Source organism: Alligator mississippiensis, chromosome 13, assembly GCF_030867095.1.
Source record: "Alligator mississippiensis isolate rAllMis1 chromosome 13, rAllMis1, whole genome shotgun sequence".
Lineage (NCBI taxonomy): Eukaryota > Metazoa > Chordata > Crocodylia > Alligatoridae > Alligator > Alligator mississippiensis.
Genome location: NC_081836.1, coordinates 37,848,218 through 37,875,100, shown reverse-complemented (window position 1 = coordinate 37,875,100; position 26,883 = coordinate 37,848,218). Strand labels below are relative to the sequence as shown.

At 38.5% G+C, this 26,883-nt stretch overlaps 1 protein-coding gene across 1 annotated transcript in view; it reads left to right on the top strand.

Annotated features, from left to right (window-relative positions):
- GRIN2A (glutamate ionotropic receptor NMDA type subunit 2A) overlaps positions 1-26,883 on the top strand; it is a 144,026-nt gene that overhangs the window by 55,423 nt on the left and 61,720 nt on the right. Inside the window, exons 6-8 of the mRNA XM_059716885.1 lie at positions 5,499-5,624; positions 9,202-9,431; positions 12,830-12,990. Coding sequence (XP_059572868.1) covers positions 5,499-5,624; positions 9,202-9,431; positions 12,830-12,990 — 517 coding nt within the window. The remainder of the gene's footprint in view (positions 1-5,498; positions 5,625-9,201; positions 9,432-12,829; positions 12,991-26,883) is intronic.

Genomic DNA, 26,883 nt, shown 5'->3' with positions numbered 1-26,883 from the left:
CGCCTCTTGGTTCCAGCCAGCAATCAGCCACAGGCAGGAAGCATGGGAGGGAATGGAGTCATCTGTGTCCCTGCATAAACCCTGTCATGAAGCACCCTGTGGTATACACATGGACCTCAGTGAGCCCAAGAGAACCCCACGAGCATGTGCAGCTCCCAGAGCCCAACCGGGCTGCCAGCTACAGGTGAGCTTCCCCCCTCCCTTGCCACATCATCTATCAGCTGCAGGCAAGCAGTGCGAAGGGCGGGGGGAATGCTCATCTGTGCCCAGCAGCCCAGTTAGGCTGTTTGCCCGGGTTCTCCTGGGCTCTGTGTCAGGTCTGCATGTACATCACGGGGTGCTTTATGATAGGGTTCAAGCAAGGACAAAGACACCTCCCTTTCTACCCCCCCTGCACTGCCTGCCTGCAGCTGAGAGATGCCTGTGACCCTGTAGCAGGGGGAGGGGGGAAATGCTCACCCATGTCCAGCAGCCAGCCAGGGATGGCCTGGCCATTCAGCTGTGCTCAGCAATGTCTGGCAGCCCAGGGAGCCCATGGGACATGCTGGGAGGTAGGCAGGAGTGCCCTCAATGTCCTGTCCTTGGCCGGTGCAGGCAGTCTGCATGCCGCTACCACCAAAGGGCGAACCCATGTTCTGTTCACTATAGATCTAACCTATGCCACTTACAGAAGACCACAGAACTTAGATCGATTCCTCCTCAGGCTTTTTTGAATATCTGTAATTAGCCTAAAAGTTCAGTATTATTTCCTGAGTATCTTTCCCTGAATAATACGCAGGACACCATTATTTTGACCAACTTTGAGTCAGTTTTTTATCTGTGCTTCTGGGTGTTGCAGTGGTGGGTTTTTATCACGGGGCCTCGAGGAAGCATTTCTGTTTTCTCTCTCTCTCTCTCTCTCTCTCTCTTCCCCTTACTTTTCTGATATTCTTTTTTGTCTTATTCTTTTCCCTTTTATTCTTCTCCCCATTTGCTTTTAGCTCTTCCTTAATGTTTCCATTTATAGGGGCTGAACTAAACTTAATTGTAGCTGAGGAGACCTAGAGCTGTCTTACAAAATTCATCAGAAAGTGTCACTTAAAATTTCAATGAGGTATTTTTCACACCACTTCCTGGGCCACGGTGTTCTTTAAAATATTTTACCTCCTTATAGTTCACCAGTACATCCCACTCTGTAGGGTTTGCAGACTGTTGTACACTGGGAAGGGATGGGAGTACAGCAATTTCAATGCCAGTGTTATTAGGATTTATACATTTCCTGGTAACTCAGGAAAAAATTCAATTTTTTAGACACCTCAGTCACAACAGACACAGCAGTGATGCAGTTTATTATGTGTCTTACCGTATAATAGCATAGTAGCTTTAGATCACCAAGGCTAGGTACAGACATTTAAAAAGCCTGAAGCAGAATTGAACCAATCTATGTGGGTTTCTCTAAGCTGTGTAGCTTGGATTGGGAGTGAAATGGAACACAGTTGCTCTTTGGCTGGGTGGGACATAGCTGCCTGCAATGGCCAAGGCCATAAGCTGGGGGTGCTCCCGCAAGCCTCCCAGCCTGCTGGAGATTGCTGAGGGCTGGCACGAGGGCAGCCAAGAAGTGGGGCCATCCCTGATTGGCTGTCAGGCACATGCACCAACCCCCTGCTGTCACTTGGGCTGCCCAGCACTAGTCTTCCAGGAGAGCCTTGGAGTGAGTCACTATGGCATGCCCTCCTTGCTGCCATTGCAGGCCATATAGAACGGCCTGGTGGGCTGCATCCAGCCCGCGGGCTGCATTTTGCCCACCTCTGCTCTAGATTCATATTTTTTATTCCAATAAATCATTGAGTTATCCAAATCTGCCCACCAATTATTTTCATTCAGTACTGAAAGTAAAGTCATTCCATGTAGAAAATATCACTTAAAAAACACTTACTGTTTTTCTTGAACATGTTGCATGTGTCCATATATTTTATCATCCACTTTACTTGTCTTCTGAAAACTTGACACAACAATTTATTTGGTACATATGCAACTTTGAAAGCTAAGATGGCCCTTTTCATAGAAAGCTGTGTCCCATGACATGAGTTTTGTAGTTGTCCTGATAAACTTCTGAGACCCAATTTTATTTTCCTATACACAAGTGGAACTGCACTGCCAGTTGCAATTTGAATTGGCTGTGTCGTATGAACGGGTATAAAAAGCAGCATAATGTATTTAAATTAATTGTTAAGTGTAAGAGTGATGTTGTAGCTAGAGGTGCACCAATATATTAGTTACGTATCGGATTGGCACCAATAAAAGGAAAATTAATATTATCAGTTATTGGCTTTTTTTGGCTGTTGTAGCTGATAATGTTCTTTGATAATTAATTTTGCCAGGGCCCCTAATCCCCTGGATTGCCTCCCGTGAGCTGGGGTGACCCCAAGTACTTGCCTCCATAGGTAAATTACATTCTCTCTGGCATTTTTTTCCCCTTGGTTTTATTTCTGAGACAACCTAAGACAGTTAAGCAAATCCTCTTTTGATGATCTATGCTCTCAATTTCCAAACAAATTATGCAAATTATACTTTAATTTAGAAATACTAACAAATTGTTATTAATAATTTCCTGTAATTTTGGGGTTGACTGTTGTTGAATATTTGGTGCTTGCCTATGGCCTCTTCTGTACTGTTTTACATGCTGCAGAAAACAAGGTTGAACCAGCTTTATTAAGCTATGCAGGATGTGAATATCCACTTAGTTATTTGATTAATTCTGTATTTGCTGTTCAATGCTACTTCTGCTTTTTTAATTAATTTTTTATTTTGCCTCACTTCATCTTTTTTAATTCTCAAACTCATTACCAAACTTCTTATATTATTTAAACATTCTGCTTTCACTACTGTTTATAAGCCAGTTTGGTTGCATTGTCTTCCTGTCATTTGCCTTATTTAGATTCTGACAACTTTAATTTCAGCTGTCATGCTGTAGATAGTCTCAGTTATTTTCTATATATCATTATTCTTTATTAGAAAAGTTCTGAGATGTTCCACTATTTCTAAAGAGAAAGGTTTAAAGATTGAGGTATATCTCCTCTCATCAATATTTCAAATTGAATCATAACTAGGTTTAACCAAATTCAGTCTGCTTTTCATTTATATGGTATTCCTCTTCCTTTAAAAAACACACCCCAAAAAATCATAAATAGGTTTAACCAAATTCAGCCTGCTTTTCATTTATATTGTATTCCTCTTCCTTTAAAAAACATACCCCAAAACTCTTTAACCTTTCTACATTTTATTCAGTTTTTCCTCCAATTAATATCAGAGTACATTAAATCTTCCTTATTAACCAAACCTGGTGTTTGAAAAACGGATTCCCATGTCTCTGTCAACTTTTGAACTGTTTCCTTTTTAAAAGTTTCCTTTTATTTTGCTTGCTAAACTCTGGGGTAGGCAAAATATTTGCTTGAAAGATAGGTCTGAACCCAACCCCTCTTTAAGAATAACAACCAAAAGACCTGACCCGAACCCTAGCCCCACTCTTCAACTCCTTCTTTAGAACAAATTGAAACTTGGGTTCTTGGCTGCATTTAAAACCAGAGGAATGTCTGTTTGAAGGGTTTGAGCCAATTCAGTTCAAAATGGCGAGATTCTATCACGAGCAATTGATGTTGAGAGGGTTCAACCATTTGTCAAATTGTTGCAAAAACAACTACTAGTCCTGCTTGACTTCTAAATTCTAAACCAGTGGGGGCCAACTTTTTTGACAGATGTGTCCTCCATCCTCCCCAGTCCAATCCCCTACCCCTACCTGATCTGTTGGTCTTTTTTCTGCTCCCTACCCTGTGCCCCTTCCTGCTCTGCGGCTCTGCTTTCTGCTCCCTGCCCTTTGCTGCCTGCCCCCTTCTGCAATCTGTGATGTGCCACACACAGCGTCTGCCTTCCCTACTTATGACACATGTCCGCTACAGGTTGGCAATCCCTGCTCTAAACTAAACCAATCCAGATCATCTAATGGCTTTTGTCTTTAATGCTAATTGATACTATTTTTCTTGTAGTAACTAGGATATTTCAAATGTTAATGTTCAGATGTTAATTTAAATTCAAAGAAAAGACAAGTTAAGAAGCAATATCTCTTGGGTCTTACAAGACAGAAGAAGAAGCTCTTTCCATGTGTCCTGATTTTGTCCTATTTTGAAATATTCTATTATCATGCTGTTACACTAATTTTGCTTCCAGTAATAGGCAGAATTTGAATGTTACAGGGCTGCAGAAAACAAGAGAGAACATTTGTTCAGGCAAGGAAATATTTAGAAGGAAATAATACTTTAAAGCTTAAAAAGGATGCTGTCCTCTCATGTCCATATATATTATAACTACATCCCTCTGTTTTGGCAAGTTGAATTCCTGGCATTTGAAATGGTCATTTAATAATAGTCATTTCAAGCTCCTTTGGTTTCCCAGTCCTATTTTTTTCAAAGCATGCAATTTAAGTACAGCAAAATTATTGCTGTATTTCATGGAAGGGCTGCTTAAGAAACTTATGTGGGAGACTAAAAACATGTCTTGCATAAATAATATTTTTGCATAAAGTAGAAACAATTAGAGACCTTGCTTAGTGGAAATAGAGGGAAAAGGAACACAAAAAGTTATTTTCTCAGACCCTTATAAGAGGTGTCCAGATAAACTGTCCTACCTTACCCTTACAGCAAAGAGCCTAAATCTTTTTGATATGTCAAAACCCTAATATTTCTATAGACTCATAGCAATACTATAAATAAAGTGAAGGGTCACTTTGAGATAAGCTGTAAATAGGAGTATTGGTTTGGTTCTTCCGATAGCAATACCTATCATTTCCTAAATAAAGATGGTTAAATGTTCCTTAAAGCTTCAAGGTTGTTATTTTCAAGTTCCTTCTTTTCAAGCACTTTCTGTTTGTCAAATACATATATATGTATGAAAGAGAGAGAGGGATAGGCACTTCAGCCCTTATTTAGTCTATCACTGTCACTTAGGTATATATTCAGTTGATTTATTGAATTAATTAATCCTCAATTGCTTTGTTGAAAGGTTAGGCATTGTGATGATGTGTGCATATGCACACATTACTGGTTATATAAACAGAGAATGACAAGATATTGATATAATTAAAAAACAAAAGGGGTTACACATGATTAATCCAATGAATGCATATCAATCAATATGAACATAGGCATTGCTCACTGAAGTATGTGAGTACAGTCTTCCATTTTGAATTTCAGTTCATATTTAAGATGAATGCTTAATTGATTTTATCTTATGTCTATCTAGCAGTGAGCAAGGATAGGTCACCAGTTCTCCCTCTTTTCCTCAGTATTTCAGTCAAACTGACCTCTTTATATGATGTTGATCAGCTATTTTCTAGTATTTTGGTTATTAAAAGTCAATTTAAAGAGAGTTGCTAGGCTTGCCTAGCCCAGGACATTAGAATTCTTGTTGTGCTGTGACTGGTTTAATGAACTGTGTTTCTGTTTCTCTTGTCTGTTTTGCTGCAGAGCCTTTTAGTGCTTCTGTCTGGGTGATGATGTTTGTGATGCTTCTCATTGTGTCCGCCATGGCTGTCTTTATATTTGAGTACTTTAGCCCTGTAGGATATAACAGGAACTTAGCAAAGGGGAAAGGTAAGCTTTATGTTTTCCAAATCAAGGACTTTCTAAAACAACACCTCCCTCCCCCCCCCATTTAAAAAGTGATTAAAATAATATGAGCAGCTACAGAACTGTATTTACTTATTAATTAAATATTTATCTGCTTGGGAGCATGTGTTCCAGTGATTCAGTGACACACACTGAGAAAGATAATTTATGGTACAGAGAATTGAAATAATATGATGGTCAATGTACTGTATTAGACACAGAGTATTAATGTGGAAAACAATTGGAATGAGAAACCAATTATAACTATACACATGAGCCTGATTCCATTTTCCTTTCACCCCACACTCCCATTGCCTGCTCTGCTCATTTAAAACAGTACACTGACTCTTAACAATATGGTCATTAAGCAGTATCTAATAATTGTTTTACAAATATAGGATTCTCTTGCAGTGAATTCAGCCCTACAGTGGGGGGCTTGGAAGACCAATGTTTAGCAAGTGCAGCTGTATGACCTTTGCTTTCTTACCAGAAATATGAATATAATTTCAAAATATGCCACTGCAACAAATGTTGGGGAATGTACAAATTAAATCAAATTATAATTGATCTTAGTCGGGAAAGTTCTTTTATTAGGCCAACTAAATAGTTGGAAAAATTGTTCCAACTATTTAGTTGGTCTAGTAAAAGATATCACATTTACTGAAAGATCCTTGTCTGCCTATGTCCCTAGACCAACAGGGTTACAACCAATACCCCTGAATTTATCTTAGTAGCATTGTTGCCACCCATAATCGGTATTTCATCTTCTGTGGTACGCACCTGCCTTCATCATTTTACTTTCAGCTTTAAAATTTAATTTATTAAATAGTAAATCACACAAATATCCAAATAATATCAGTAGATTGATCATTCACCAGATATCAAAGTATATTCAGTATTATGCCTATCTGTTATTTTCAGAGAAAAAATGATGATCTGTACTAGTCATAAATCTATTGATGACCAAAGTTTTTCGCTGTTAATGTAACATTAAAATGTGACTGACCTTACTTAAACCAAAATTAATGTTTTTGAAAAATTGCATCTGTAGAGCTAAAGAGATATTACTTTTCATTTATTTAATTATTCAAGAACATATATCATTGTTTTATAATAATGATACTGTTGCTTACTAGAGCTAAATGACTGAATGTATAATTTTTAGCATTAATCTGTTAATAAAAATAAGTTGAAAGTATTACACTTCAAAGAAGAAATCCAATGCACATATACAAAATGAGGAATAACTAACTAGGAAAAAACACTGAAGAAAAGATGAGGGTTATAGTGAACTATAGACTGAATATAAAATGAGTCCAAAAAGGCATCTGTAGACATATTATATAGAAGGTAATTATTCTGGTGAGGCCTCCATTGATGAGAAGTAGTTCCAGTTGTGGGTACCATCCATTAAGAAAGATATAGGTAAACTGAGGAAAATATAGGCAAAAACAAGACCATCATGCCCTATTATGACAAACGGATGAAAATGGTTCTGTTTATTTTGGGAAAGAGTAGACTGAATGAAATCATATGTCTTCAAGAGGATGATGATCAGTTGTTCTCCATTTCTGCCTAAGGTAGAACATGGAATAATTTGTTGAGCTTGCAGCAATGAAGATTTTATTTTAGGTAATAGAAAAATCATTCTAACTTTAAGGGTAGTTAGGCACTGCAGCATCCAACTATGGAGGTTGCAGAATCCCCATCAGCACAGGTTTCTAAAAACACGTTACACAATTTAACGTCTTCTTCATTTGCTTGACCCTGCCTCAGAGTAGTGTATTAAATGATCTCTTGAGGTTCCTCTGACCCCCTACGGAGGACTGCTCTTTCAAAAAAGGAAGGCAAAACTTAAACCAGATCCTGCCAGTTTACACTGATGCGAGTATGGTTAAATTATGCAAGTACCCTCTTTCATTCCAAATTCCAAAGTCTTAGAATTTAATAAGGGTTAGTCCTACTCTCACACACACACACAAATTGTAGGATTAGGCTTTATGAGAGTTTACCTTTGGTCACCCACCCCCTTGAACAACACCAGAATTTCAGCTTTTATACTTAGTCTTCTTGGTTTATGCTTTTCTTATCACCACTATACGAAAAGTATACTTTATCCGTTATATCTGCTCAAAGGTGCTTTCATAAACCAGAAGCTAGCTCCATAAGTTTGTTGCACTATTTCCAAACTGGCACCAAAATCAGAGAAGCAGATAGTCTTAGTCTTTGTGTTGTACTGTTACATTAGATATTAACATTGAATTAACAGCAGATTTCTATTAAAATAAGAGCATAAATTAAGTGTATGGACATTCTCGGAGTAGGATTAGGATATCCCTTTTATATCCCTTGTCTTTCTTGTATATATATATCATATATTGTTTTGTCTAGGGACTTAAAATTGTCATCAGTAAATCTTGCATTATACAGAATTTAATGCTTATAAACCAGGTCTGTAAGGAGTGAGTTAAGTAGATACTATTAAATCTCATTTTCTGGTAGCCTACTGTAATAAGGATCTCCAAATAAATGCCTTTTAAATTGACACAAAGCTTCCTTATTCAAGTCTGTCACTCTTAGAGACTCAGTTCTATGTTGGCCTTGTGTTACACAAGTGTAACACTTGTGTTACATCTCTTGTATGGAGTTTACATTAAAATCTGATAAACAAACAAGTAAACAAACAAACAAACCCCTGGGATTATTTAGGTCATTTGTTTCTCCCTGATGCATTACAATTCAAGTCAACGGGAATTAACTGTGTGCATTTATGAAGAATGTGTATTTATTTGGTTCTGATAAGGTACTTAGTTCCTTTGTAGCTAATGGGGGTCGGACTCGATGATCTATTGAGGTCCCTTCCGACCCTAACATCTATGAATCTATGAATGGAGTGACTTGTGTACTCCAGTATGTACTTAAACATTTTGTTGCATATAGGACTTAATGATTACTTAGAAAGGAAACTTACTTAAAAGCAGATGAACTATTAAACTCAGAATTTAATTTTCTGAATATAAATAATTAAAGAAGATAGAGGATTTCCAATTAAATTAACTAGTTGAAATTAATATCCGAGTGCATTATGCTTAAGAAGCATAGTTAAAAAAAAAACTTGGGAAAAAGGCTGGATAAAATTTTTTATATTTATTTATAAAATAATACCCTGACTGGACTTACTGCATTTTACATTTTTTTGCTGCTGCTGATAGGTTATTAATAGGGAAAATTCTGTGACATACATTTTAGTAGGAGATAAATAGTATTTTTTTGCTTCTTATCCAAATCTTGTGCACAACTTTTCAGTTTCCATTTAAAATAGATTTTGGCATATTCCACCTTGAGAAATGTTGAAATGTTTTAATAAATATGGAAATAACTGCAATTACAATATTCAATAGAGATGTTAAAAGTGTGAATGTATTCCATCAGGAATAGGGCAGATTAATACTGACAATTTTTAACCACCTATTTTTATGAATACTTCATTAAACATGTATTATCTTTTAATGCCAATTGAATTTAAGTGAAACTAAAATGACTGTGCTCTGTGCAATTACAGCTCCCCACGGACCATCTTTTACCATTGGGAAAGCCGTGTGGTTGCTCTGGGGTCTGGTATTTAATAACTCTGTGCCTGTTCAAAACCCCAAAGGGACAACCAGTAAAATCATGGTGTCAGTTTGGGCATTCTTCGCTGTCATCTTTCTGGCTAGTTACACTGCCAACTTGGCTGCATTTATGATTCAGGAGGAATTTGTTGACCAGGTGACTGGGCTGAGTGATAAAAAGGTAGGTGTTTTCCAGCTTCCCATTCTTCCTAGTTAGTTAATCACTGATGTTGAAAGCCCTTCGAGGGGCGTAACAAAGATATGAAATTATAGACATGGTTTAGCTTCGAGGTTCTCTTGTTGGCAGAACATAAACAATAATTAACTTAAATATTGCTGAGATTAGACATTGATACCAGATGTTGATTTCAGTACATCTGTGGGGTTTTTAACCTCTCTGTTAATAGTGATTTTAGTCATACAAAACCCCCAAGCAACATGAAAAAGTCTTGAATTAGAAAATGCCAGTTAGTCTTTTTTGCATTGCTCAAAAACATGAAGGTCATTGGCTGAGGGTGTTTTTATTTTAAAATTTAGATCCTCTTTCTAACAAGAGCTGTATCTTTTCTAGCCAATTTATTAAAGCCACTAAAAATCCTAAAAAATATGAGTATTTCAGACTATTCTTCTAGTCATACTCAGTTGTCTATCTGTCTGTGTCCTCTCCCTGTCTCCCCTCCAACCTCCCCCCCCCCCCCCCCCCAATTTCTGATATGTTTTCAGATTCTAAAATGTTTAAACAGTTAGGGGTTAAAATAGTCCATTTGAATTATGGGGAAATTAGTCTAATCATGTTAAAACAAATGCTTTCTCCTTCTTTTTCCTCTACCCTCTCTAGTCCCCCTCCTCCTTTGTCTCTGTCTCTGACTCTTTCTGCTCTTTTGGCATTCATTGCTGTAATTCCCTAATGCTAGTAGCATAGTAGCCTGGGAGTTGTCATTAGTGGTTTTCTTTGGAGATTTCAGACCCTCAACAAGATTAGATTAGAAGGATAAAAATCAAGCTTGTTTTAAAGAGGTAGTGCCTTCGAGTTGAAAGAAAATCTCTAGTAATTTAATAACACCTCTGAAAGTGCAAGGGCTAAAGACCCATTATGGGATAATTTATTTGGGGGGGGGGCATGCATGTGTTATGTGTGTGTGTGTGCCTGTGTGCAAACTAAGTATATGGGTCTGGTTTCAGTCAGTGAAAAAAACTTGTATATCCCTTCACTCTAAGTCTCTCTAGCTTTGTATCATTTCATATTGTCTTTGTTTCCTTCACTCTTTCTTCAGGCACAATTAAAAAATGAAGCTCCTTTGTAAATACTGTTGGTGCAATAAAATGATCCTAGGCAGGTATTGGGTTTGTTCAGGCTAGCTTCATCAGTAATGTATTTTAGAGGATAGCAGGTGGCAAGAAAAAAAAGTTCTCTTTAAGCTTTCAGTCCTGACTCAACATCTTCTAATCCAGGGAATATGTAACCCTCCCTCTCACCCTTTTTTGCTGAACAGATGCTTCTTACTCTAGGTCTCAGTACTGAGACCTTTACTGCTAACTTACCTCTAGGAATCTCTGAAATCCATGTGATCTGTGTCGCATCAGAAGTTCCAGTACTGCATGTACTGGAAGTGGGTGTTCAGAAACTTGTTCATAGTGACTCAGGGGACTAGTATAAAAGAGGAAACTATTATATTTTGAACATCTTTTATATTTAAGATGCTTTGTAAAGCCTCGTATCTATATAAAAGTACAGAGAGTAAGCACAAAAGGTTGACATTCAGAATAGATGTTTCTTATTATACCAAATACAACCCTTTTAAAGAAATATGGGTAAGGTTATCAGAAACAATAGAAAACAACTATATTCTTACTGGTATTTGAAAGGCTGTATCATGCCTACATGAGTTTAATTTGGTTCCCTTGTGTATATGATGCAAGGGGCTTGCACAATCAAACTTAATTTTGGAATTTCCTAAAACCTGAGTCCTTGACATTGCATCCTCCATTTTTTAAAGTAGTCTTTATTTCTGGGTGCAAAAATGTCTATAGCATCCATTTTATTAGTATTTTGTAGAGATATGATATACTTCATTTTTGCCAGAATACAGGTTAAGAGACCTCCTGAATGAGCAGCCTCTGGAATAATAATTTTCTTTGTCCCGCCTCTCTCCCCATCCTCCTTTCCAGCTTACTATTAGACAAGCTGGCTTTTCAGAGTTATCAAATAAAAGTTTGTGCTGGAATTTTAATTAGCTTCAGTTATAATATTTCTGTTGTGAACTGCATGCTGTACCTTTAAGAAGTAGCGTGATGGAAGAAGACCCACATTCTCTCTGTATCTGAATATGTGGGTGTTAAAGGAGAGTGAAGAGAGTTCAGATGTGAATGTTGTCCGGTTGCTGTTATCCAGGCCCATTATTACTGAGTAACAGAAGTGCATGTGTGTGTACAACAAGTTGTACAAATCCAGGGTGTCTAATAATATTTTTGAACTGTCACTTTATTTCAGTAAATTGAAATAAATGTATCAGTAGTCTAAAGATGTGTGTATGTGCGTGTATATGTGTATGTGTGTACACACAAACACATACACACATATATAATATTTATAACACATATTCATAACATATAATATTTATCATGGCCATGTTATTTTTTAGTTTGTGTGTATGTAGGTGTGTTTGTATATGTATGTATGTGTGTGTGTGTGTGTGTATTAGAGAGAAAGAGATACACACATGCAAGCTTTTATATATATGTCATTAAATAAAAAATAACATGGGTATGATAAGGCTATGATAACCCACATGGCCATCATGATGATATTATTTTTTAGCTCTGTGTGTGTGTGTGTGTGTGTATGTGTGTGTGTAACACTATAAAATAACACATCCGTGATGGATATTATATGTATATGCATACATATTTATGTGTGTCATGGCCATGTTATTTTTTAGCTTGTTGAGCTTGTTTTCCTAGTTCTCTCTCTCTCTCTCTCTCAACAAGCTAAATAATAACATCACCATAATACATGTATTATAAGGATTTTAGAAGAGCCTGCTGATAATTTTTATTACAATAGTAGCAGGCATAATGCAAGATGGTAAAAATGGATTGATTGCCATTTGAGTAAGAGTATATTTCCTTTCTTTACCATAAAAATGAGGTTGTCTATATCTAATTTAAGGATATTGTAGAGACTAAGAAGTCTTAAAATGTTTTACAAGAAGTCTAAAATGAAAATTGCTTTCTGACAGCTACACTATATTCCAGTTCACATCACTGTGTTTCAAAGCAGTTAGACGTATGTGGAGACTTGGTGTTATTTGCTTTGTTCAAATATCAGCCTCGCGTATCACAGGTCCTATATCTACATCCAAGAAGGGCTTTGGCAGGAGATATCAGTTCAACATTACAGAAACAAATTGGCCTTTAAGCAGGTGATACGGCACCTTTCACTGAAGCAACCTATGCAAATTATTTTTGAAGAGGTCACTGCTTATTTTTTACACTTAAGTAATGTCTTCAGAGTAAGTATTAAGTAATGTCTGCCTTTTCTAAGTATTTGAACTCATTGTTTGTTCCCCTTCTTTCTAGTTTCAAAGGCCATATGATTATTCACCCCCGTTTCGATTTGGAACTGTTCCAAATGGGAGCACAGAGAGAAATATCAGAAACAATTACCCAGATATGCACCTCTATATGACAAAGTACAATCAGAAAGGAGTTGAAGATGCCTTGGTCAGCCTGAAAACTGGGTAAGCATTTATATTTTATTTTATTTTATTGGACTGGTTCAGGCTTTACAGAAATTGAGGAATATTGATTAGCACTTACAATGGCAAATAACTTAGACACAAGGCCATAGTGTTAGCTGCTTTCCTCTCCTTCTCATAGATGGACTTTGTAACTACAGGGAGGAGGGATGTGTTTGCATATACTTGATATGGCTTTTTAAAATCTTCATGGATTTACGAGATATGTAGTAGAAGTTTTGCTCACGACACTTCTCCTGGATTTGACGTGCTGTAAAGGTCATGTCTGCAGTTCCTCACTGCGACAAAGCATGTGTCTAGAACGGGGCTATTGAGCCACTTGTGACTCACTATTAAGATCCTTGGAAGACAAACTTACTTGTTTGCAAGTAATAATCCATCATCAGTAGGTTCAAAATGAAGTCAAATTTAACAGCTTAATACCTTCAAAGCACAATCTGTGAGTTGGCCCTGAAGAAGCATCTTGACTCATGACAACATAGTATGATTGATGTCTTGGATGACCACTTTTTCCTAGCATGCTTTTGACTTAAGCAAATGCAGCCCTGAAGTGAACATTTTCTAATTAGCTTCAATTTCTTGGACACTGTCTTTTCTATGTGCTCTACTCCTCTCAGATTTTCCCATACTTTTCTATTTCTTACTAATCACATTGCAATGCACATTCTCTCATTTTTCCCCATAAACTTTTCTAAGAATATTCATAGTTTCATAGAAATTAGGGGTTGGAAGGGAGCTCACAAGATCATCAGGTCCAGCCCCCCTGCTGTAAGGCAGGAAAGACTGCTGAGGTCAGGTGACCCCCAGCAAGGTGTGCATCCAGTTGTCTTTTGAGGATCTCCAAGGAAAGTGTACCACCTCTGGGGGGAGTTTGTTCCACATGCTGGACACATGAATCATAAATAAGGTTTTCCTTATGTCTAATCTGAAGCGATCTTCTATCAGTTTATGACCATTACTCCTAGTCTTCCCCTGGAGTGTCTTGGTGAACAGATGTTCTCTTCGTCCCTCATATACATAAAGGCTGCCACCAAGTCTCCCTGAGTCTTCGGTTTTCCAGGACGTCCCTCAGCCTCTCCTTGTATGGTCTGTTCTCCAGACATCTAATCATTTGTGTGACCCTCCTTTGGACTCTTTCCAGCTTCTCTACGTTCCTCTTGAAGTCCAGTGCCCAGAACTGGATGCAGTACTCCAGCTGTGGCCTCACCAATGCTGAGTAGAGCAAGAGGATGACTTCTTTAATCTTGCTTGTGATGCATCGATTGATGCATGCCACAGTGGTGTTTGCTTTGCCAGCTATAGCATCGCATTAGTGGCTCATGTTCATTTAATGGATATACAATATGGACCTCAAATGGGTCGCCTAATTCATCTTACTGTGTTGTAACAGTACCTATATCCATATTTCTTTAACTTGAATAACATAAACAATAGAAACATAGGATTGGAACAGAACTCAACATTGGGTCATCTCGTCTAACCCCTGCTGACATGCAGGAATGTCTGTTCCTAAATCATTCCTATCCAATGCTTCTCCAGCATCTTCTTGAAAATCTCTAACAAAAGAGATTCCACAAGTTCCTTAGCTCTCTATGCCACATCATCCCCTATATGCCTCTTGCTTTGATTGAAAGATTGATCTTCATCCTTACACTTCCAAGGGTGCTTATCACTTCTTGCATATCAGACACTAGTGCAGTAACAACATTTCTAACAATGACAGTCGCACAGGTCACTTTACTCCATAACTTGTACTTGAAGATATTTAAAGTTATGTTTAAAAATCTGGAAGTCAATCGTGTTTTTGTTGCTGATTTAATTTACTACTTTTGTTTGGCTTCATTGTCTAATGAGAACACCTGATGCCTGCTCTTATAACTCTCCTGTTTGCGCTTGAAGACAGTACTCTGCCATGTCCAGGTGATCAAACCTCTTGGCCTTTCCTTGGATCCTAGGTCTTTCTCTATAAAGTTCTTTTTATTGATCTCTTCTGAACAGTTTCTACATTGTCATTATCTTTTAAACAAAAGGGATATATCCTGATGAGTGTGAATGTGCAGTTTGTGGCACCTCAGAGTAGTTTGTGGCACCACAAACCACACACAGCACATGTGCACCTGTTCACCATGTTGCTAATTTGCTGTATAGCAGGGGTTTTTTTACACAGGGAGATCCCAGTGTTAAAAAATGGTGTAGCACATGTGGCAGCAGTGTGAGCCACCAGAAATGGAGCCTGGCTGGCCAGGGCCACAATTTGGTTACCGTCCAGGGTCTTGTAGCCAGGTTAGTGCTGCTTCTGCTCCAGGAGGCCTGCAGGACCCCAGATAAAGCTGCTGGGGCTGGCACAAATGCTGGCCTCAGGCTCCCCAATCCCACCTAGGTCATTTTGTCATGCACTGAAGTGCACATGCAGGGGCATGCCATGGACAAATAGCAGCACAAATAAGTGCTGCTACTATTTTTCCCATGGGAAATGCACACCCCTGCACATGTGTGCTGATTGGGATGTGCCCAAGGTGCTCAAAACTACAGTTTTGGAGCTGTTAAATTAGGGCAAGTTTATAGGAATTTATAGGAATATTGTTCAACATAATGGGGATGCTTATATTAAATGCTAAATATAATTTCTTAAAGGCAACTACACTTAATGGTAACAGCAACCTTCACCTAGACCCACAGCTATTTCTTTTTTTTATATTCATTTGTTGCAGCCATTTTTGCCCCTACCATGTGCTGTGAAAAATGCTAAGAAGTTACTGTGGAACACAAAATAAACTCAATGCCCAGCTGACTGAGCATGAAGAAAGGAGGCTTGTAGATTGAGGGGGAATTCAGAACTATTCAGAACTGGTTCCTGTTGTAGCAGCTGCTCCTCCTCCCAACAAGTTCTCATCCTCTTCACAGCCTAAATTGTTCATTTCCACAGAATTCTTCCCACTGGAATTCCTTTCCTTTCTCTAAATGATTTTTCAACTTTGACATCCATAGGTGTCTACCATGCTTCTCTTGACTGACATTTCTGCAACAGATGGTGCAAATAACCTGCCATGTACAGTACTTTCCAGATCAATATAAGACAACCATTACCTACTTCTGAGTTCCTTAGTGTTTTGTCTCATGGCACCTGAAGAGGGATTAAACAGCATACTATCAAGCTGCTGGGGTTTCAAATGATGAAAGTGTCACTTTTCCGTTGATTATATCACGGTATTGACCCCCCCCCTCCCCTCCACCCTCCCCCCGGCAGGGCTGGACCACCGCTGATTAGTGGGGTTGGATATTTTTCCTTTAGCTTCTGCAAAATAATAACTGTAAGAGGAATGAATCAATGTAATGGTTTCAGACACAAAGAGTGCATCTACATGTTCAATTAATGTGACTGAATAAACTCCAGTGCAATTTGAGCCAGAGTAAAATAATCCCAACATCACCATCTACACATGTGGTTAAACACAATCATTTATTCTGCTGTTGGACACAACCTGTGTCTGATGGGATTATCTGCTGGTGCTGTAAATTAGTCTACACTGGCTCAGTTACTGCACATATATAGACAGTGATGCTTTACTGCATAGTAAATTAGTCTGCCGTGATATGTGCTGGAGTTTATGTGCTATTAGCACAGAGCAATGTAGATATACCCACTAGGTGCATCTACAAGTGTGATACATGCAGAGTAGACTAACTAGCTCTGCAGTAAAGTATCACAGACTGCATGTGCGCTAGTATTACGGTGCAGCAAGCTAATTAACTCCATCATAAGATAGTACTGTTGGGAACAATACTATTTTATGGTAGGGTCAGATAGTGCACTGAAACACACTTGCAAATGCTGACCATGGGCGTAAGTTTTGTCCAGTAAGCCCAGGCAGCATGGGGCCAAGCCCCTGCCTACTACCAAGCCACACATTCTGCATGTTGGGCACTCCCGTGACCCAGCCAGCGCCTCCACTGCCTGATGCCAACACCTGGAGCCCAGGACTGACCCCCTTGTCCCCTAAGCCTGCTCCACCCCAGCTGAAAGTGCTGCTGTCCCAGGCACATGTGTAGATGTTGTGCCTGGGAGCAGTGTACTCCAGGTCAAAGTGCTCCAGAGTTTGTTTGCATTGCATTAATTACATGTGTAGATGGACCCAGGATAGACTTATACCTCCAGCAGCACATTCCTGGCATTCTTGATTGGGATCACATGTGGCACCCAATTCTCAAGTGGTCTTTTGTTGCCCTGTGGCATGATGGTCAGAATACAGGGATGCAAACAGAAGTGCAGCTCCCAGCTGTAACTCAGAACAATTTTTGCAAAGCATTCTGAGTTACGTCATGCCAAACCAAACAGAAGTTCACTGTTGCTTCCAGGGAGGAGGGGAAATTAGCTGCAGCAAGGAGCCTACAACCAGGTTCTTATAGCAATGGCCACGGCTCTTTGCCAGTACTTGATGTTTTCAGAGTGGGACAGGGGAAAGGCAGCAGAGAGAGCTCATTCTTGGGGCTCCCCAGCTGGTGCTGAAGGGTTCGGTGGGTGAATTGGAGCTCCCCCCCGACCCCCCCCCATCAGGGTGGCTGCAATATACCTAACTCACCCTCTGGGGAGGGGAAAGGGGCTGAAAACCCCCTAGACTGACCCCCCTCTGTTCCCTCCCCCCCCCCAACTCGCCCCCCTTCTGAAAACAGCAACAGGCTGGGAACTCCTCAGAAACAAGTTATAGAAGACAGTACATTTTGTAACATCTTTATCCAATACCTCATGCAATGAGGAGTCAGATTTTCACCCAGTTAGCCATTTTTGAAGCTGTTTACAGCCGTGCACTTGTTTGGTCACAGCTTTAAACAGCTTTCTGTGGCCAGATCAGGCAAAAATTATCACTTCTGTCTGCACCTCAAATGATTCACTCTCTGTAAATTGATCCACCCATTTTATTCTCTTGCTTCTCATACATTCCCACTCTCACTTACACTCACTCATGCCATTTCAGTTTCCAGTATTCTAAGTCCTTGGGCTTCTATAGTCTTTGCTGCCACTCTTCAAGTTTTTTCTTCGTTTGCCAAATCTTTTGGCATATGGTCTGTTCTCATTTTCTTGACTCCTCCTAAATGTCTTAATTCTCACATAGTCCTGCTTCCATCCACCCACACTATTGAAACTGTCTTTCCGGTCACCAGCTCTGGCCTAGTCCAAGGCCTTTTTTTAATTCTCTATAGACCTTTCTTGTCAGCATTTCTTCTCTAGCCTGACAACTAGAGATTGTATGTTTGTGATGGCCACCCTCAGGGCTGACACAGCAGGGATTGACCTGGTATCCTACAGAACTAAAAGTACCAGCTGCTACGGCTCAAGCTTAAGGGCCAAGGCTTTGCTGCAGGGCTGTAACAATGCTTATATTCTGCAGACTGACACAGAAGGGCATCTGTAAGAGATAAGCATTTGGTGTTACATTTTCTAGTCTCTTCCTAATAACCCAAACTCAAAGTTAAAAAAACAATGTTTCTCAATTTTCTTACCTCACCCTCTACTCTGCCTTTCCACATACATAAAATAATTCTCTTGTCTTTGTGATGTCTCCTCCCCCAAATGCAGATTGCTTGTTACATTATAACACTTCTAAAATCAAGCCATTCTTTTTTTTATCCATCCTATAAAAAATATATCATCTGCTCTCAGGTCATTTCTTGCATTCTCCACTTCTGCTTCCTCTGTTATTACCATTCTGCTCTTTTGGTCTATGCAAAATATGGATCTGCTGCTCTGATCATGTCACTCCCTCTTCAGATCTTGATAGAAGCTACTTCTTGTTTTCCTATCAAAATTCAGTTTTTTGTCTTTGTCTTCTGTTTGCCAATGCTCTTCCCACTTCTGAGAACTTTTATTTCTTCTGTTCTCCTCTCTCTCCTTCCATATTTGCCTCTCACTTTACAGCTTTACTTCCTCCAAGCAATGTTTCTAATCCAGGTGTCACCTTAAAACACTTATTTTTACAAGGCCCTTTGATTATAAGCTTCTAAGTAACTTACTTGTATAAATATAGCCATCTGTGTTGTTAAATAACCTTGCTCCCTTGAAGTTTTAGTATTCAGTCCCTTTCATGTCCCTAGAGTTGAACAGTACAGTTTAATTTGGATTGTAAATTCCTTGAGGCAACAGTTTTGGTGCTCTATGTTTGTACAGTAATGAGGACTCAATTAGCATTAAGTGAGTATCCAAAAATAATGTTATGGTATTTTTCATCTAAATGAAAATCAAACTAGAAAGTTGCCTCCTGTGTGATTTCAGTCTCTTTTGTCAGACTTTGAAGATTCAAATTGGCTTTGAATAAGCAGGTCCTTGAGATACTTTGGGACCCTTGTGCTTTTAACCATTGCTACTAGAAATACCATCAAAACAGTTCTCATATTGTTCAGGTCAGGCAGCAAGATAATTTTATCATGCCATACCTCTTTCTCTTTTTGCATTCTCTACCTCTGTTTCTATGGGATTTCTCTATTTCCCTGTGCTTAGCATAAAATGTGACACTTAAATACCACTTGACCTTTTGTAATTAAAAGACGACTGACCCTACTTTGCTGGCTGTTTGGTTGTAGGCTATAACAAAGAAAAATGTTTGAAGATATTAAATATAGTGTATTACTGTGTATTTGGTTATGCAATATTACTCTCCCTGTTTCACTGGTACAAAGAATTATTTGGGTCTTCAGCAGTAAACTATTATCCTAAAGCATTAAACTTTTTCATCTTGTCATGTCATAGTATATAATCCCTGATGAGACCTACACTGAATGTTGAATGAGATTTTATGATAAAACATGCTCTGCATTTTGGAACCAAGTGTTTTTTTTTTGATCATGCACACACACGGGTGCTCATTTGCTATACACTCTTCACAAAAGGTATTCCATGCCATGAGATGGTATTTACTGCCCCACAAGCAATAGTAGCTAAAAGGCAGTCTCTCTGTCTCTCTCTCTTATTTTTTTTTTTTTTGGCGGGGGGGGAGGGGGAGCACTGAAAATGAACCCACATGTGATTGCAGAAGAAATGCAATCTTTCTTTATCTTTGAAGATAACATGACACTGGGTTAATTTGTCTTAAGGCAGCATTTTCTGTCCTAAAGCAGCATACAAAATATGTTGATGCCATAAAAGATAAGAGATAACTATTGGAAGTTCCCACAAATAGACAGAACTTCTATGACATTTTTATTTTTTAATCTATATGGCTTATCTCCTACTTTAATACCAGATATTGTACCAAGACACACAAGTTAATCATGTAAGTAGTGTTTGATATATTAAATTAAAGTGAACAGGTCAGATCTCGATATACAAGGATGAGAAAACATAGACGTAAAATTCCAGGCACAGCAATTTCTATAAGAATTTATATTTTTTCTCCATTGGAGACCCAGTAATTTTATTAATCAATAAATAAAGGATGATAAAGCAAATAAGGATCTGAAAAATACCAAGTAACTGGTTCTTTATACAACAACTCTACATCTTCATTCCATTGACTTCAGTAGATTTCTTCTTAACAAAGAATCAGGTCTTCATTCATTTTTAACAAGTTCTTAAAAAGCAGAACAGGTTTTACAGGGTTTTAGTATTTACAGAGAAATGTTTACTATCACAAAAGACTTCTAGTATTGAGAGTGATTATGAGAAAGACTTTGAACTTTGACTAAAATTTGCAGCTAGGACAAATGTTCCGGTTAACTGTGATAAAGAACTAAAATATAGAAAAGGTCCTGAGAAATACCATTGATTATCTCAGATTTGAAATCATTCATTTATTTTATTTAAAATTGTCAGTATATTTTGTTTTATGTGGACTATCCAAATGAGTCCTTTGTATTTCAAGTACAAATAATCCCTTGAATACACTCAGAGGTTCCTTTTCCAGTTTGTAAATCTATTATTTGCAATAATTAATATCCAGGTGTTTAGTGCTAAGGAGGTAGGCTGATGCAATGGTTTGCATAGGACAAAAGTTGCCTTCTACTTAATGATTGCAGCATTGATTTGTTTGCATACTTAGAATTCAACATAGCATTGAATACCTGGCTTGGTAGCTGTTAAAAATGTACTGGAAGCATGAAGAAGCAATTTGAAAATAAAGCTGTGATGTTAGCTCTTTTGTATTGCAAGACCCTTGACAGGTACAGTATTACACACAATTTATTGTCAGACTTTAAATATCCACTAACTACATACTATCAGTCTGAAGACATGTTGAGCTGCAAGATCCTTTGATAATGTCACTTCAAAATTTGATTTTCCAATACTTTTTGCAGGCAAGGATGTCAAATAGAAAATAACCTGATAACAGCCAATTGAGAATGAAATAAGTGCACGCGGTATAAAAAAGATTGTTTTTCCTCATGATAACAAAAATGTGTGGAAATTATTGATGAAGATCCAATAATATTAAACATAAATACAGACTGATAAAAATCCAGAATTTTCTGATGTGCTAAAACAGTAAAACAAGCCTTAAAAATCCTAATTTATCAGCCAGATGCAGATTTCTGTTGGTCAGAAACTATATCCAAATCATAGTTTTGTCACCTCCACTATTGCATAGATGTATTGTGGACAGAGATAGTGCTGGGTTGGTTTCCAGGATGTTACAGTCATAACCTGGAGTGAAGCTTCTCTGGCACAGGTCATTCTTATTGGGCACATCTACTGAGCATTTAAGATCTCATGTATAGTCATTCTATTGCACATTAACACAACAGGCAAAAACCATGCTAATGCACAGTAGAATTAGTGTAATGCGCATTGGCGTCAAAAAGCATGCCTCTGTGTTACTGTGCAGTAGCACCAATTACAGTGCATTAATTTAGTGCCGGTTATTGCTAAAATTAATGGGCCATAATTACAGTGCATTAATGAACATGTAGATGCACTCTGTGACTTGCAAGTACTTGTGTATCAGTAAAAGTGGTGGAAGACCAGGTAGAGATGCACAGTTGAAGTGGTGGTGCCTTAGAAATATAGACACTTGTCTGAGGAATTCAGGTGACATCTATGCCTATTCTTTTTTTTTTTTCCACTAAAGTTTTCAGTGACACAGGGCTTTGGAAATTATATGAACATTTTTGCTGCATACTAGCATTTAGAATTTTTAACTACAAAACTTTCAAGACCTTTTTTTTAATTTCCTACCTTTTGTGGCTCAAAAAACACAGGCTATTTCAAGTTGAATGGAATTTTTTTATTTCAGGGGAAGTAGAAATGTATTTTGGAGGAATTGTTAAACTTTTTTAAAATTTTTATCTGTAGCTCATAGTGTAGCCCATACTATTTCGATACTACTTACTAACATCAGATAGAGCAATTTACAATTAATAGTGAAGGAATTAAGCAGGTGTGGATTATTGATTCAGAACTTGCACCAAATTCTTATTCCTTAGCCCATGGCTTCTTAGGTTGTCACAATTCTTCAAAGGCTGTGTACACACATTCAAATACTAGGGGAGAATTATCCCAGGTTTTTTCCACTGTTAGAAAATCTTACCAGACATACCTGAACAGACATTGGAAGACTAGAGAGCTTTTCAGTACTGATGCTGTACAGCCAGGGGGATCCTGTGCACAAAACTCTGCATGCTCTGCAGGTTCCCAAGTTGTCCTGATGATGGCAGATAACAGCAGCCCTAACCGGAGCAGACTGATCAGAGTCAGCCTATATCTCTCTGCATCACAGTGTGGGATTGTGAAGAGGCTGCGTTTTACTCTGGAGCAGCTTTCCTGGAGGGGTGGCATGGAGCAAAGCACTTGGGATGCTGGATGGCTGTAGTTTCTTCCAGAAGAGAATGTGTACATACAGTTGCTCTCCCAGGAGAAATTGTAGTTATTCTCAGGTTATTCTTCTCTTGGAACAGCCATTTTTACTCTGGGAGAAAAATCCTGAACATCTGTACACTAATATTTTCTTCTGGGGGAACAGCAATTACCTCAGGAGAACCTGCATGCATCTACACATGTGCTTACTGTAAAATGTCATTGTCTACATCTATACCTGATGAAGGGTATTTGTACTGGAAAAATTTCAAAGAAGAATTTTTCCTACTATATAAGTTGGTCTAATAAGATATATCGGATTTACCCAAAGAACCTTGTTTACCATCTACACATGTGCCTGTATTAGGGCACAGTAAATTCACTTTGCTATAGGATAGTACTTCTCCCAGACAGTAGTATCCTATGGTGGAGTCATTTAGGCTGCTTGTAGATGAAAAGAAAAGAAAAGAAACACCTGCCCTTCACTGGAAGAAGTAGCTCATTAATTCAACCCAGCTTTTCAGCGTGTGTATAGATTAGGTGTTTCAGCAGGGCTTCTGGTGCTTTTAGCTAAAGGTGATTCAGTCAGCTATTAGATAAAAGCACCAAAAAAGCCCTACTAAAGTGCCCAATCTACACAGACATTGGATGAGCCAGGTCCAACTAAGGTGCTGCCTCGTCTGGACATTTGCACGGTTCAGTACAGGAGCGCGCTGAGTTTAAAGTGCCATTTTTTGTTTGTTTGTTTGTTGGTTTGCTTTTTAACATTTGCAAGCAGCCTTAATACGCCAAAATGAACATGTAGACAGTGACACGGGTTGGCTGGGGCATGAAAGTGCTCTAGTGTGGGGGCTGCCTGCTGGCTAGTCCTACAGTGTAGCAACCTTGTGCCCCAGCCAGCCCCTCTGCCACCCGATGCCATCATCCAGAGTCTGGGGCTGACCTCCTAGGCTCCCTGCCAGCCTAGGGCTGCTACACCCTTGCTCAAATTGATGCAATCCCAGACACACTTGTAAATTCTGTGCCTGGGAGCAGTTGACTCCACTACAAACTGCGCCAGGGTTTATTCAGTCACTGTAAGAGTATGCATAGATACACTCACTTATTCTCTGTACATGGCCAAAATAAATACTTTTAATTTATTCGTTTAAACTTAGTATGAAAGTAACACATTTATCAGAAAGCCTATATATTTTTTGTTTCATGAATTGAAAAAGAATACTTGACTGAACAGGATGCAGGAAGTGGTAGAGGAAGTTTCTATATATTTTTAGATTGTAATAAATATTTTAATTCATTGCAGTTCCTCTGATTGCCTGTTTCTTCCTATCTGCTAAGAAACATTAACCTGGGATATTCAGGCCTACCAGCTTTAATGTAGCTAAGTGCTTAGCAGAGTCATAGCCAGGCATTTGGTGCCTGGTGCAGAATGCCCTCTTATACAATACTGTGTAAAATTACTTCTGTTTGATTTGGTGCCCTCTGTTGGCACATGATTTATGACCCAGATACCTCGTTCTGGGTGGACCTAAACCCTCAGACAGACCACAACCTCTCCATTCAATAATAGGCAAATGTTATTGATACACAGTGATAGCATATATGAATAATACAAACAATTCTATATCAGCCCCAGGGTTCATAGTCAAGGTACATCTGGCCAGTACACTAACTTCACTCTGAGGCTCTCTCATGAATGTCAGATGCCAGCACCTGAAGGTCAAAGGCAGAGGCCCATCCCCCCCTGTCCCCAGTGGGGTGGGTAAGACAGGCTGGTGGTATGCCCTTGGTCCATGGTGGCCTTGGGTTCCCATCTCAGGGATCCTTTGCTGCTTTAAAACCCCTCCTTTTGTATTCTTTCTCTCCTCTGATGACTCTTTATCTTTGGGCATTGCTGACTGGTCTCTCTGTGGTCATGATACTGTCCACGTTCTGTCCTGTCAGCATATCCCCTTGTTTCATAAACCTATGACATGCACACATCCTAATTTGGTCCCTTCCAGTGTCCTCTTAATTTGTAACATCTGCTGCACTTCGGCACTGTGACCTGGTGCCAATACTGCAGAGTTCCTTGTCTCTGTTATGTTGTCATTCACGTTTTCAATTTCCCAGCCTGTGTGTCTGCTTGCTGCTTGCCAGTATCAGGCACAGTGGACCTTCAAGGAAACTATCACAAACAGGCTTTTAGAAGTCAATTAACTCTTGCCATTGCCCTGGATCATTTTTCTAATACATATCTACTTTACCTACAAGCTAATTCCCAAAAGTAAACCTCTAAATATCATTTTCTAGTCATCACCCTCTGTGCACAGGTACCCAGTGCCAAATGTAGTTGAGCTTTTTATAATTTATTCCATCCCTGGTAACACTTCAGAGAAGTGTCCTCATTCAGGTATGTCTATTTTAACATAGTTAGATTATTTGAAAACACTGGGATTTAGTTTTAAAAGGGGATGAATTGGGTGGCAGTCCAGATAGGCCTTTTCCATCACCAACTAATTCTGATAATTTGATGTTGGGTGTTTCAGGAAAAGGGGGTAGGGTTGGAGCATTTCAGAGCAATTTTTATACATTTTCAGATTTCATTATTATGTAGGGTTGGAGTAAACTTTTGTATTTAGAACATTAATAAATCCTACCTACTGGAACTACTGACTTGGCAGACTTAATGCTTTCCAGTGTAATGGGCATTGTAAATAAAGTATTTAGTCAGTCAGCTTCTTGTTCACTATCTTTACAAATGTTCAAGACACTGGAAAATCCATGTGTGGTTTCTGGTGGGTCTGATAAAAATTCAGTAATGGATGTCTTTCATAGTGTCAGACATTACTAACCGATTATTATTGGAAAATATAAAAACTGGGGTGCAGTGAAATTTCTGACTCATGAAAATAACTACAAAATGCCTTAAGTTATACTGAGAAGTTGTATATTATAGTATGCCTTATTATACCTCTCCAGTGCATGCCCTGAAACATTATTTCATGAGAAGAAACTTGCAGGAAAATATCTGCACATATTTTTTTCAGGGCTTTTAAGTCCATAGAGCCAAACATTGTGCTTAATGTTTTTTTGTTTTAAGGAATTGATAAAATGATCCCAAGTTTGGATCATGGGAATTTAATGCCTCAAATAACTGTCAATGCTTCATTGGACAATGGGGAAAGAATATAAATTATCCCATAGGAGTCAGCGAACTGACCCCTGAATTATTCTAATTCCATATAAACAGAGCTGCCAACCCATTTATCTGAGTATAAATTGGATATTTTTGCAAACTGCAATTTATGAGAATCTAGTTCCAAAGTTCACATCTGTAAAGCAGAATCAACATTTCAGTAAAAATGTGAGATAGGAACGAATAAACTAATTTAGATAAAGGACCTGATTTGAACTTTAATATACAGCTGAAATGGAAGATGAACAAAACTATACTTGAAGTTCAAAAATGTTCAGGTAGCTTTTTCTCTGAATTGTATCTAATAATTTAAATATTTTATGTCTGTATTTTTTGCCACTCAGCTTGACTGGAAGTAGAAAATTTGAAATATCACATAAAAATGTATTCCTGTAGATTTTGGGTGCTAATAATATATGGGAGAAGCAGAAATGTTGATCTCTGAAGATTTTTCTGTCCATTGTCATTGGCAGTTTCTTGATTCAAAGATGATCTCTACCACAGCTCATTGATGAGTCTTGAGCTAACTTGAGAGTCCAGTCCTTGAGGCACAGATCCATCCACAGAAGTTGCAGATCTTTCTGCAGTAGAGAGTAGGCTGCAGGCTGGGATTCCTCTCCTTTTTCTTCTGTCCTGTCTATTTTCTGTTTTGAGGGCAAGATATTTTTTATGGTGCCATTTTAGTCAATTAACAGCCAGCTCTTCACAGCTCTTGATGTTGATTATCTCTTTTCCTGAGGTATGTCTTCAATGAGTCCTTGTAGCATTTCCTCTGCCCTTCATAAGATCTCAGGTTGTTACTAAGATGAGAGTAGAACACTTGTTTTGGGAGTAGAGTGTCAGGTATCTGCATACAATGTCTGGTCCAGTGAAGTTGTTGCTTGAAGATCACTGATGGCTTCAACAAGGCTTCAAC